General features: G+C 38.3%; 1 protein-coding gene across 3 annotated transcripts in view; it reads right to left on the bottom strand.

Annotated features, from left to right (window-relative positions):
• Positions 1-36: 36 nt before the first annotated feature.
• TMEM9B (TMEM9 domain family member B) overlaps positions 37-12,977 on the bottom strand; it is a 22,499-nt gene continuing 9,558 nt past the window's right edge. Inside the window, exons 1-6 of one of the 3 annotated variants that reach the window (XM_026070306.1) lie at positions 12,372-12,468; positions 10,471-10,562; positions 9,400-9,519; positions 6,820-6,928; positions 5,689-5,823; positions 37-1,202 (exon numbers count right to left, since the gene is read on the bottom strand). In XM_026070306.1, coding sequence (XP_025926091.1) covers positions 1,047-1,202; positions 5,689-5,823; positions 6,820-6,903 — 375 coding nt within the window. In that variant the 5' untranslated portion in view covers positions 6,904-6,928; positions 9,400-9,519; positions 10,471-10,562; positions 12,372-12,468 and the 3' untranslated portion in view covers positions 37-1,046. Of the gene's footprint in view, positions 1,203-5,688; positions 5,824-6,819; positions 6,929-9,399; positions 9,520-10,470; positions 10,563-12,371; positions 12,469-12,977 lie in introns of those variants that run through there. The other 2 variants (XM_026070290.1, XM_026070297.1) reach the window with 2 other exon arrangements.

The raw sequence follows: 12,977 nt of genomic DNA, 5'->3' as shown, positions 1-12,977 counted from the left end.
TGAGGGAGAGAAATGATGACAAAGATATTGCAAATCCTTTTTCTGAAAATCAGTTTTATCTTTAATTGTTACATTCCAAAGGGGATATATGAAAGCCAGTTATCTAGCAACTGTATACCTCAGAGATGAGTACGGAATCACAGATTAAAAAAAAATACACCTAATTCTCAGGATGACAAATGCTAGAGAAAGTATGTGCCTTATACCACCAGTGCACACAGATGCAGAAAGATTTTTTTTTATAATAAATATTTCATCATATACTAACTCCTGAGACTTTACCCATGAAAAGAAAGGGAGCAGATTTTAAGAGTTATCACACATACAATATATTAAGCTATCAGAGCAAAACAGAACAAAATGCCAACACTGTCTTAATATGCACTGCATTGGAGTTTATCTACATCACAGTACTTTAAGTATGCAGCTCAAAGAGTCAGTGTCCATTTAAGTTTTGCCTCAAATCCACAAACATCACTTGATGTATAGCATCTTCAAAGTAAGAGTGCAAGAAATCAAATGATGAACACAGTCAATCAGGATTTCATTCTCCGATATGAAAATTGCACTGCAAGATTTAGATTTCCAGTACCTAGCATTAATCAGCAGAAAATCCAAGTATATTTACAAAAGGTCTTTACATAAAGTGATTAGTGAGTTTTAAGTAATTACTGTGTTCCCAGGTACTTTTTGACCACATAAGTAGTAGAGAGAAAGATATAGTTAAAAATCACCATAAAGTCACAACTCTAAATAAGGTACTGCAGTGACAACCCAAGATACCTCAGGGTTCTCTGTATTTTTTTTTTTTCCTTTTTTTAAAGTTTTGTTAGTAAAAATCATCTGAAAATGTAAAGATTTTTAGCTTTTGGTTAACTAAATTTATTTTAATAGTTTCCACTCCAGTACATTCTTTCTAAGTTCAAATACTTTTTTCTATCAGTAATGAACCATTAGAGAGAACCCTTTTGAAGTGGCAGGATCAGGAAGACATCAGCCAGCTCTTTCAATTAGTCCTTCCTTGGAGTTATTACTGAGGCAGGCAATTAACTCAGCACAACATGACGGTCAAAGACAGATTTGCGTTGCTCTTGGACCTGTAACTTCCATCGCTGTTGGGCATACTCCACTTTATTCAAGACGTTGGCACGACTCCGAGAACGAGCCAGCACATCGTGAGCATTTGCAAAAGGCTGGTGATCCTGAAATGGCAAAAATTAGTAGTTAGTGCTCAACAATTGCACTCAGAAAGTACATTAAAGTAATTTTTTAGGCAAAACACAAGCTATTTAACCAGCTAGTCAGCCAATATGACAACACAGGTGTTTGACAGTTAGTACTGTACTTCAATTTTTCATTCAAAGTAACTTCCACAGGTTTGCCAAGTAGACCAAACTTCACTAGACAGTCAAACAATTATTTGCTGCCTACAGTTGCTGCCTAGAGATGCCTAGAGCCTTGCATCCACTAGTAGCTGTTGGGGTAGAAGCCTAGAACAGACCCAGACACTGGGACCCTCCCATCATCATCATGAATGCACTTCACTTTAAAACTGAATTAAAGAGTTGGTGCTCTGCCAGCTCTCAGTCTTTTACTGTAAGGCAGCTTGGGATGTTCACACAAAGATTCTATACAAAACCAACACACTCTGATGTTTACCAAACTAAACCCATTGTACTAAGCTGTCTAAAAGCAAAGTGTAAATACAGCTGTTTAAGTGACAAAGAGCTCAACAATAACCAAGTGCTTGTTTAATATTTACTCTGTCTGTTTCCTAACAATACCTGCAAAGCTGTGTTTTCTTCTAATAAATAAATCTAAGTCATAAACAGTGAAAGTTGGAATGGAATCTCTTATGCGTTTGTCAAACTGCTTTCAACAAAGTCATGTTTTTAAAGCTAATGTCAGAAAGCCTCAAGTATGCAACGTATAGTGCAAATGAAAAAAAAAACCAACAACATATATCCTGTATTAAGTAACTGTTTGTCCTTTATGTTATGTCTACACGTCATCTTCCTTTTTATTTCCCCAAATTTTTAAAAGTGTTTACATTAATGGATACTTTATTTGTGACATGCTGCTGTGTAGAGTAGTTCAATCATAATTCTCAGTAGCACACAGATTATCATTAACAACATCTATTGGAGTGATGCTGACAAGTCCCAAAGACAAACATGGGCCTCACTGGGCTAAGAAATGTGTTAATATAGAACAAGAGACAACCCCTGATCCAAAGAGTTATAATCTCACTATAAAAAGATTAGACAGCTGAATATATCTATAATGGGAAGTTAATAGGAGGCAAATCACTTCACAGTGAAACAAAATCATAATAGCAGCATGTTTCCACCAAGAAACACAGGGACAAAAAGAGAGCACAGGAGAAGTCAGATAGTACTGCCTAGCTGGACAAGCAATGGTCTCAGCTCAAAGGCTAACTACTGTCAGTCTCTGCGTGGACAACAAGGCAAAGAAAATTTAAAAGGAAGAAGGTCTATAGAAGGTCTACGAACATTCATCAGTTGCCACTGCCACCAGTGGGCAATGAGAGAAAGAACAAATATTGTTTTGAAGTGCAACAACAACAACAACAACAACTTATGAAGACTGGTATTTTCAGAGTCAGACAAGGATCAATACCTCAAAAACTTGCAAGAGGGAAGACAAGGAAGGGGATAAGCCATGAAAGACCTTTAATTATTTCACATTTACTGCCACAGAAGAAGGATGAGTGCGAAAGGAGTAGCATGAACTAAGTAAGGAGCTAATGTGCCTTCTGTTCAATGCACAGCTGTAGATATAAGCACTAGTGACTCTGCAAGCATGAGCTAGGACAGAGTAACAGACAAAGCAGAACATGAAATCAGATAAAGTGGATCCAGAATTTAGGATAAATTAATTCTGTACTTAACTAAAGCTCTCCCACAGGATTTATTTTACTTCTTCCACCTACACCCAGAAAATTCCACTCCAGATTTGGAGGTATAATTATTATCTATCCAAGTGAGGTACGGCTTACAGCACAAGTTCATTTGATTCAATCAGGAATTTGCTCAATTTGCTATGAGGATGCAGACAGAAAAATGGTCACTTCAGTCCCTCCTTTCCAAAAAAACAACATCCTCCTAGAAGTGTCTGTGAAATATCTTAGGACATTCATACAAAGACATATGGAATACGTCTCCATATAAGACACAAGCAAGCACAGAAAGAGTGGGTCACAAGAAAAATAGGATACCCGTCTGAATATCCTTTTTCCAAACATTAGCTCAAACTTGGGTGACAATCACAGATTTCTGCTGTGAAATCAAGGTACAAAAAGAAGGCACAGCTGATAAAAGCTATCATCTAGAAAGAATGCTTCATTTAAATTTTTATTTTTATTTATTTATTTTTAAACTCGAGATGGCTGTTGCAGCCACTGCTGATGAAGAGATGTAGAACTAAAGAATATACTTTTCCTCAGTTTACTAACAATGACAGTTCACTTCAAAAACATGATAAAACTGAGCATGATCCACTTAAAACACAATACAGGCATAACATTTACCAAATTTGATACCTTCAAATCTAGGAAGTCCCTGAAACAACAGGCAGAACTACTGGGTATTTATAAGCATTTAAATAGATTTTCTAAGTGTTGTAATCATAATATTGTTTCACCATGACCAAAGTAACTTATCTCCTACTAACATTCTATTTATTTGAAGGAAAAATAGAAATATTCTTAAGGATTCTATTGTAAGAGACTAATAAATACTTTAGGTCTTTTTAACTATGTCTCATTTATCTCAACAGTGCTTATTGTATTCTAAAGTGCTCGCACCTGCTGAAATGCTTAGGTTAAAACAAATGGAAATCTTGTTTCATAGACTGGGTCTGGTTTTAGAAATTCTTGCTAAGGTTACAGCACACTTGAAAGGTACTTTACTAGTAAAAACAGCACTCAATGTAGAAACTACGTTGGTGTTATTATCAGACTTCAAAAACTCCTTTATCATTTTATGCTTTTCAACACTGACACTTTGCTACCAATCTGGCTGCCAGTTTAGAATACTTTCCCCACATTACTTCACGATGATACTTGTCCAAGGCTTACAGATTCATAAGCTTTACAAAATTCCTTAGAGTTACAGAGCCGTACTCCATATTTTTATACTATTCCAAGCCCCTCTTCAATACAAAAAAAAAAAAAAAAAAAATCACATAATCACTGAATAGTTGGGGTGGCAAGGGATGTCTGGAGACCACCTGGTCCAACCCCCCTGCTCAAGCAGAGTCAGCTCAAGCAGGTTGTCCAGGACCGTGTCCAGTTGGGTTTTAAGTATCTCCAAGGATGAAGACTCAACAACCTCCCTGGGCAACCTGTGCCAGCATTCAGACACCCTCACAACGAAGAAGTGTTTTCTTGTGCTTGGATGGAATTTCCTGTGTTTCAGTTTGTGCCCATTGCCTCTCATCCTGTCACTGGGCACCACTGAGTGGAGTCTGGCTCCATCTCCTTTACACCCTCCCATCAAGTATTTATACACATTGATAAGACCCTCTGAGACTTTTTCTCCAGACTAAACAGCACTGGACTCCCTCCAGTACGTCTCCATCTTTCTTGCACTGGGGAGCCCAGACCTGGACCCAGCATCCCAGATGTGACCTCACCGGGGCTGAGTAGAGGGGAAGGATCACTTCCCTCGACCTGCTGGCAATGCTCTTTCTCATGCAGCCTAGGATACCGTTGGCCTTCTTTTTTGCAAGGGCACATTGCTGGCTCATGGTCAACTTGGTGTTCACCAGGACCCCCAGGTCCTTCTCTACAGAGCTGCTCTCCAGCTGGTGGGCTCCCAGCCTGTACTGGTACATGGGTGCAAGATGACCTACTCCCATCAGCCAGTCTTTCCTATCAACGCTGACCAGGCATTGAAGTCTTTCACTGTTTCCAATACCAGGTTTCATAAAGTCTTAAATGCCTTTCCTGCAATGGAACTGAAGACAATTTCATTTTGTCTTCATTAGAAGTTAAAAACATTGTGCCAGAGATGGGGAAGGCCAGCAAGAGAGAGGAAAGCCTGCTGTCATTTGTCATCAATGGACTGCTCCCCTTTTCCTCCTGCAAAAGGCTGCTCTGGTCTGTGGGAATATACTATCACATTTTTGCTTCTAGCTGTAATACTAATAGTGCTTCATGCTGAAATAATTTATATTACCTCATTACAATAATTCCTTCTTGAATTTTTAGCACCAACAAACTCAGGCTGGAGTACAAAATAGGCAGTAACCCCTCAGTATATACTTTCTCTTTGTAGAGAGAAATCCAAGCAGCAGGTAATTCACATAAAATGCAATCACTAACAAGACCATGTTAATCTTTAGCCCTTTAGAAGATGTGCCTCCTATATAAGCTTACCTCCTTTACTACTCTATTTCTGCTCTGAGAAATAATCTCCATGTCTAGAGCTAGGGTAACAGAAGCACTCCTCACCTTACTACTTTCTACTCCAGTGAAAAAAAATGAAATAGTGGCTTCAGAGAAGTGATCATACAGCCTCATGACTCCTGTTAAGACCATCCTCTCCCTTCAGGAAAAGAAGTTAAGTGCCTGGCAAAAAGCTATTCACCCCAAGAATTTATTTAACAAATAACCATCCCAATCTTTATGTCATCCCAAGTACACATTCTTTCAGGTGAACTCACCCCAATATCTTCATCACTCTGTATAAGCTGTGAATGTCCAAAGAGACGTCTCTTCAGTATAGGCTCCACCAATGTAAGGTAAAACATGTACAGAAGAAGTAAGCCCAGAATGGACAGATATATGATGATTGTAACCTGTACAATACAAAACATATGCACAGTTTATGCCAGTGTTAGGACATTACCTTCACAGTCTCTCAGCAGGCAGCAAGGACTAAAAGAAAGGCATGTGCGAAGCTTGTGATAAGCCTGTTTATCTTTGGAAGTGTCACTAGACAATTTAAAAACCCACAGAGTAAAGCCACCAAACTATGAACACAATATCACAAGGGTTTGAAGGCAGACAAATACAGTTTGAAACAAAGTTCCTCTTAGCTAGGCTTTGCTAAAGTTTTCTGCTATCCCTTTTAATACAATTCGGTGGTATAAATCTCACCCCAACCAAGACCACTGTACAATTTGGGCATTAAACTGAAGTGACAAAATTTAGGGGTTCCTTCATGCTCTCCATTCTCTAGCATGGATCTGCACTCAAACACCCACAGAGATCACCAAGAAAAACATGAAGGAGAAAAGAAATACTAAACCTCTAAAAGGCAAAAAAGGAAATGCAGTCCAAGCTATAAAAGAAGAAAAGATGTACTGCATAATCTATTCATCCCAGCCTAGGAGACAATGTCTCTGAAGGGATAAGAATACTGAAGAACATGGAGTTAATCTACCATAGCAAACATGGCTGATTTTGCTCATCTTAGCTTCCCAGCATACAAAGGAAATTTCTACTAAGCAAGACAGCTGAATAATAAGAGACCCTATAAAATAACAAGTCCAAAGTCTGATTTAAAAAAAAAAAAAAGTAGAACACTCAGAATTTCAGCAGGGTATGAAGCTTCAACTCAAGATTTGAGATATTCAGTAAAAGTTCTTAAGCCTGCTCCTTCAGCTTTACCTTGATGCTATCGTTACTATTCAAGCTAATTTGTTAACAACTGTATTGGGGGGCAACCCTTAAAACTTATGCTGCTTTAGGAGAGTTTTTCTTCTAAAAAGAATAGTCCTCTGAAATATGATAGACCTATTTACTAATTGGTTGAAATATTTAATATACACCAACAGAATTATATTGTTTACCTTAATTGTGACAGAGCTCCTCTCTTCATATTTGCATTCACAACGTAAACAGTATGCTTCTACATCAGGTCCAGGGACAGGCATAGGCTCAACCACATGAAGACAGTCACTGGAAAAAAAAACCCAAAACGCTCAGTCAGTTCTGGGCTGGTTTTATCCTACCTATTCCACTATGCAGGCAGATCTCACAGCTTCAGATGCATGYGGCCTCCAGTTGCATGAGTTGAGAAGTCACCTTTTGTTAAGTTAAATTGCTCTTAATTATAGGTTTCCGAGATTTAATGCATTATTGCACCCCAATTATTTTACTTAAGGAAGAGGCTATTGACAAGCTACTAAACAAGTTTTGTAAGAACTTTAACTAAATACAGATGTTTATATTTTCACTGAAAAAATACAAGACGTTACAGCTGTTAGCATAACAAGTTCAAGGATTTGAGCTTGCTTATCATTAAGAACAGAGCAGAATCCCAGAAGGAATGCATCATTTGACACTGATATCAGATGAAAGTAAATTCCAGCTATAACCCACTTCTTTCTTCATCATACTTTAAGAACTTTATTCTATCCTTCCAGTGTCTGAAGGAAGATTAACCTCTTTTTGGTGTTCATGAACAGAAGTCTTGTTTTTACTGTCATGAGTTACAGGCACTAAACAAAAAAATGAAGTCATACRGGTTGTTTTTTTAAGCAACATAATAGTGTATAAGCAGCATTCAGTTTTCAGCATTGGACCAGGATGCAAAAGCATAATTTGATTTAAAAGATTACAAAATATAAGTCAGTTCCCATGCCAAAAAGTGTGACTGACAATCTTGTGGACATTTCTATACTACAGCACTAAATCCAGCCATCACAAGACTATTTCTGCCAGTAACTTATGTAATTCCAATTCTTTTGCTGACTCAGATTGGTTGTTTAGAGTTCACATCCCAAGCTCCTTTCCAGCACATAGCCCTTACAGAAGAAAACAGCTTTCGCCTCTCTCTTGGTTAACTCAGTGTTGGTACAGTCAGAAGCAGGCAATAAAGTGCCCGATGTGACAGCAGTAGCTTATGATTCTGCATTGTACTATGCTACATTAAGACACTGCAGAGCCATGAGGCCAGGCATCAACTCATCTCTTCCATTTTGTTTGCATTTCTTTTTCAAAACTAAAACTATTAAACACCTAATCCATTCTCTCAAGAGGAACAAAAGGTTTATTTTTTCTACTTATTTGTAATAGCAATTATGGTTTCCATGCCGGAGCGCAGCATTCAAACTATAAAAAAAATCAAAGATAAGTTCAAGTTATAATCTAAGCAATTTCATAATTGCTGCATAATTCATAATGCTGCAAGCTTACATCAGTATGCTGCTTAAGAACAGTGGAAAAGCTGTTACTGTAAATTATCAAATATTAAGATCAGCATTCTTTTCTCTAGTTCAGTGTTTCAAGTTGCTAGGAAGCGTAAAAGATATTAAAATCTCAGATTTTTGATAATATATCTCCTTGGACTGTAATTCTATGGTAACTTTAAAAGAAAATGTGGAAAAGAATGATCCTTTCCTGAAGGATATTCCCACTCCATTGCCTCTGCATTCCCACCCTTTCACTTGTGCCTACAATAACACCACTGAGGAAGTGTTTCTTCCCATGCAAGCGAGGCTAGTCAGAAGTGCAGCTTCTGCACAGACAGATTTTCAGCTTTTTCAGCTAGAAGACAGGGCGTCCTCCCTCCCCTCCAAATCCACCACCATCATGGCAGTCAGTCTCTGAACATGAAACACCAATAGATTTCTTTCAAAGTGGGTTATTTAAATGAATACACTGTTGCTAGGTGCTTAAACTTAGACATCGCTATGCTTGCCTAGTGCGTTATTCATCAGGACTGGATTGCCTGCGACAGTTCTTAGCCTGAATCTAGAACAGTGAATGCTTTTAATGGGACCACAGCACCATCAGCTCATACTGATATTAACATAACGCACTGTCCGCCAATCTCTGAAGCCTGAAGAACTGAGCACTTCAAGTGAAAGAACTGAAACACCTAAATAAAAATGTCATCATGCATGATACAGGTTCAGTATTAAAACTTAATTTTTAATTTTATGTCAGGATAAGCCAACAGCCAAGTCATCGTTATACTGTGCATAATTCATAAAGACACTAAAAATCGATCTGGCTTTTGTCTCACATGAATGACTTATCTGAATACCAAAAGGATGATGTTTATCACCCTGTTCTATTCAATAATGAGTCACTTAAACAGATGCAGAAGTCAAAGTACAGCACTAAATTTCCTTATTTTAGTGCTCATGAAACAGCAATCAAGCCTTTTAAAAGTAGCAAGAAGACATCTCAAACTGAAGATCAAAGCCATAAAGCATTCCCAGATGGTCACCTAAGACATGATCTCAACAAATTGGCATTTAAGATAAGAAAACAAATTTTGAAGATTCTGTATGCATTAGTATCTTTCACCATAAAATTAGTCAAGCCTTCAAAGCTAGCTTTCCCTTCAGTCAGTTCCAATACTGAATTAAATGGAAGTAGGATCTTTCCTGCCAGTAAATCACATATTAAGCAACACTCACCGAAAAATCCATTTTCATTTGCAGAGGAGTAATGAGTGACAAAACGAGTAATACTGCTACTCTGAAATGCCTGTTGCAGCTGGAATTCTCTCAGTATGTTTCCTCACTGTCATAGTAGGACTAATGTTAAGTTAATCATGTGGGACAAAAGTAATAATTTTTATTAGACAGTGCATTTTATGCTCATTAGGTTAGACTGCGATTTACAATATTGTTTCTCATAGTTCTGTAAGTAATTTAATAAATTAAGACACAGCTCTACACATATCTGTAGCATTAAATTTATTCCAATAATTACTTCAGTGGGACTACTCAGGGGCATGAAGCTTTTTCAGAATCAAGTTGCTATCCTGTTGCTGCTCATCAGACAGCGATACTTGAGGTGAAGTTACACAAGAGAGCTAGGCCAATGTAGTAAAGCATTGCCACGTCCCTTTCTCCCCCAGCCCCCCATCCCCGGCCAGGCACGCCAGTCCTCAGCTCTGAGAGGAGCCTGACAAATGCCGCAGCTGGCAGAAACTGAACAGCAGAGTGCATGGCTGTGGCACAGAGAAGCAAGGCTTCTCTCTGTCTGGAACAACGTGCTGTGAGACAGCTCAAGCTGGCTCATGTATCTGCACTCTCCGGCTGTGGAAATAGCACAGAAATAGAACATAACAGAAATCTCCAGAAATAATCTCTAAATGACAAGGCAAGTTTTAAGAGTAGAGAAAGAGCGGACAATTCTCCTGAGTCCTAGGTCCAAGACCATGCTTCCTTGCCATTCTACAGACAATTTCAAATCACTGAACTCAAATTACAACAACCCCTTCTCCTCTACTATTTTCGAGTCTAAATAAATAACAAAATATGCAAGCAAACAAAACCAGATGACAGAGCAAGCATTACAGGTTTTGGGCCTTGCCCCTGGCTGGAGACAAACTCTGGAATATTTTTAAAAGTAAAGTACCAATAAGTTATGCAAAAGATATAATTTCTTGGCCTCATTACAGAAAACTTGCATATAATCACAGTGGAATATGACTTTAACCAGTAGAACTCATTATAATTTTTGATGCCCCACAAACTCACCAGTCTTTCTGTGAAACATTTTTGTTGTAAATATGGCCAGAATGGTCTTTGTAAGGAGGACAGATGCATTTACATCGGACATCCTCAGAATTCTGAAAAATAAGCAACACACTTAAAACGAATTATCACCAGTGACCAAAGCAGGGTACAGAAAGCACTATGTTGATGCAACACATTAAATATTTAACACAAACTACTTGCAAGCATCTCTGAATAGTCTTACCTATAATTTCCTTCATATTTAAGAACAATCCTTCAAAAATATTGAGAAAAAGTAGTAAGCAGAGCAATTTCTCAAGTAACACTATTCTTTTAGGTAGTAAATACATTCTTCCAAAGAAAAATCTGGAGTTGAAGTTCACTTTTCTTTTTAACAATTTTAGGAGTTACTTATGTTGGTATAGTCAGCTATTTAATTTATGTATAATATAGACACAGTGACTAGCTTAAAATGAATGAAAGAATATTAACCCCAAATGGAGGTTGGCAAAGAAGCCTTTGTGGATAATTCTGTACTCATCTACCATTGTTCCTGAACAAAAAAAACAACTTTGTAAGGAAAACTATTAGGTGGACCATAATAACCTATGGCCTTCTTATCTTAAACAGCAGCAGGATACTGTGTGGTAGACAGAGAATTACGAACTAGAATACCAAAAAAAAAGGAGAAGGAAATGTGAAAAATGATGCAAACTTGGAAAAGCAAGTTTAGGGAAACAATTCTAAGACTTGCATAAGCAATGAGAGGCACTGCAAAAAGAAGTGAGGAAAATTAACATCCCACAATTATGTGAAGTGAGAAAGAATTAGCATCCAAAGTTCACATTTAGACCACTACTGGAAAAAAAGGAATTCCAGAAAGAGAATACTTTGTGTATATTCAAATAAGATAATTCCTTCCTTTCCCAAATTGCACAGGAGCAGAAAACCCTGGAAAGAGAATAGAGATGGTCAGCAAGGAGTTATAGATGACAGCATTCTCAAACCCAAATCAGAGTAATATATTTGAGGAAATAACAAGAAGACACAAAAAAAGTAAACCTGGCTTATCTGAAATTCAAGGCAACTTTTGACAGCATTATAAGAGCTTGTCTTAAGAAGTATTGATAAATAAACCTCTATACTGAACAATCAGGTCAGAGCAATGCTAAACGGGTGTAGGTCAGCTGGAAAACCTTGATTGCACTATATATCAAGGCACTTCTGGTCTTGCCATAGGAAAGTCAAATGGTTAATTAGCATTAAAAAGAAGGACAAACTAGATATAAAGGTGCTTCAGCAAATCAGAAGACTGGCTATTAGGAGATACTATGTTCTCACAGTTAGTCACAGAGACAATAAGATTATAGCCCAAAATATTAACCTACAAGGATCAACAACAGAAAATTTAAATACACTCTACTCGGGTAAGACAGCAGAAGCTGGAAGAGCCACCATGRAATAAAAGGGAAGATGAAAGCACTCAGACACGTAATGCTGAGTGGAAATAGAACACCAAGCTGAAAATAAAATAAGACATCTGGCAGATCCCAATTTCTTCTTATATAGTGAGCCAAAGATGATGAGTTTTATCTCAAACAAGACCTTTTCAATTAATATGCAACAACGACTTGTAGTTTCATGTGACAGCATCTCAAAGCACTATGTCAAAACTAAATAAAATGCTAAAAACTTAAGCTTTGTACAGAAACAAGCACTAATGAAAACAGATAAAATTCAATTAGTTCTAATTCTTGCTATGTTCTGCTCAATGACAAATGTCACATACCTAGCTTTCAATACCTAGCTACTGCAATCACTAGGTTTTCATAAAACTCATATGAAGATATCAACAAAAAGCAATCTGACATCCAGCTGAAAATCAGCAATCAAGACTTCCACATAAAGTAAACTGAAGTTACCTCCTAAATCTGATCTTGCGTGGACATAAACCTCATGTTCTAAAAGATTCAGTCAAAACCCTCTGCGCCATGGCACCTAGGAAAGGCAAGTCAGTAAGTAATGGGACTAGATGCCCGAACTCCTGAACCTTCACGAGTCAAGAAATGGTTAATGGAAACCTAGCCCTCGCCTGGCAAAAGGCTACTCTTTGWTATTCAAAAGGAACTCTCCTGTCATCCGTGTTTTTCTAGTTTAACAAATAGCAATGATTAAAATACGTGATAAGGAATTGAGGTACTTGTGGGATAGTGGAAGAAAAAAACCAAAAATCCCCTAAGTGTTCACGGCTAAGGTCTTCCACCAGCAGGTTAGTAAAGTTAGTAAGTTCAAAGACCTCGAGGAACCGGGGCCAAAGACTCGAGCAAGAAACCCAGCAGCCGAGGTACCAGCAGGGACATCAGAAAGGGGAGCAGAGCCGAGGCCCCAGGAAACAGCCCCGGGGGAGGCCAGCGTCCCGCCTCGGGGCCTTACAACCTCGCCGGCGGGCACCGCGGCGGGGGGGCACCCGAGGGACCGGCCGGGGGCGGCCGACCGGAAGGGGGGTGGCGGGAAGGCGACGGTTGGGG

Source organism: Apteryx rowi, unplaced genomic scaffold (assembly GCF_003343035.1).
Source record: "Apteryx rowi isolate R43461 unplaced genomic scaffold, aptRow1 scaffold_107, whole genome shotgun sequence".
In the NCBI taxonomy this organism is placed as follows: domain Eukaryota; kingdom Metazoa; phylum Chordata; class Aves; order Apterygiformes; family Apterygidae; genus Apteryx; species Apteryx rowi.
The sequence above is the reverse complement of the archived record's forward strand: the minus strand, read 5'-3'. Positions and strand labels throughout refer to the sequence as shown.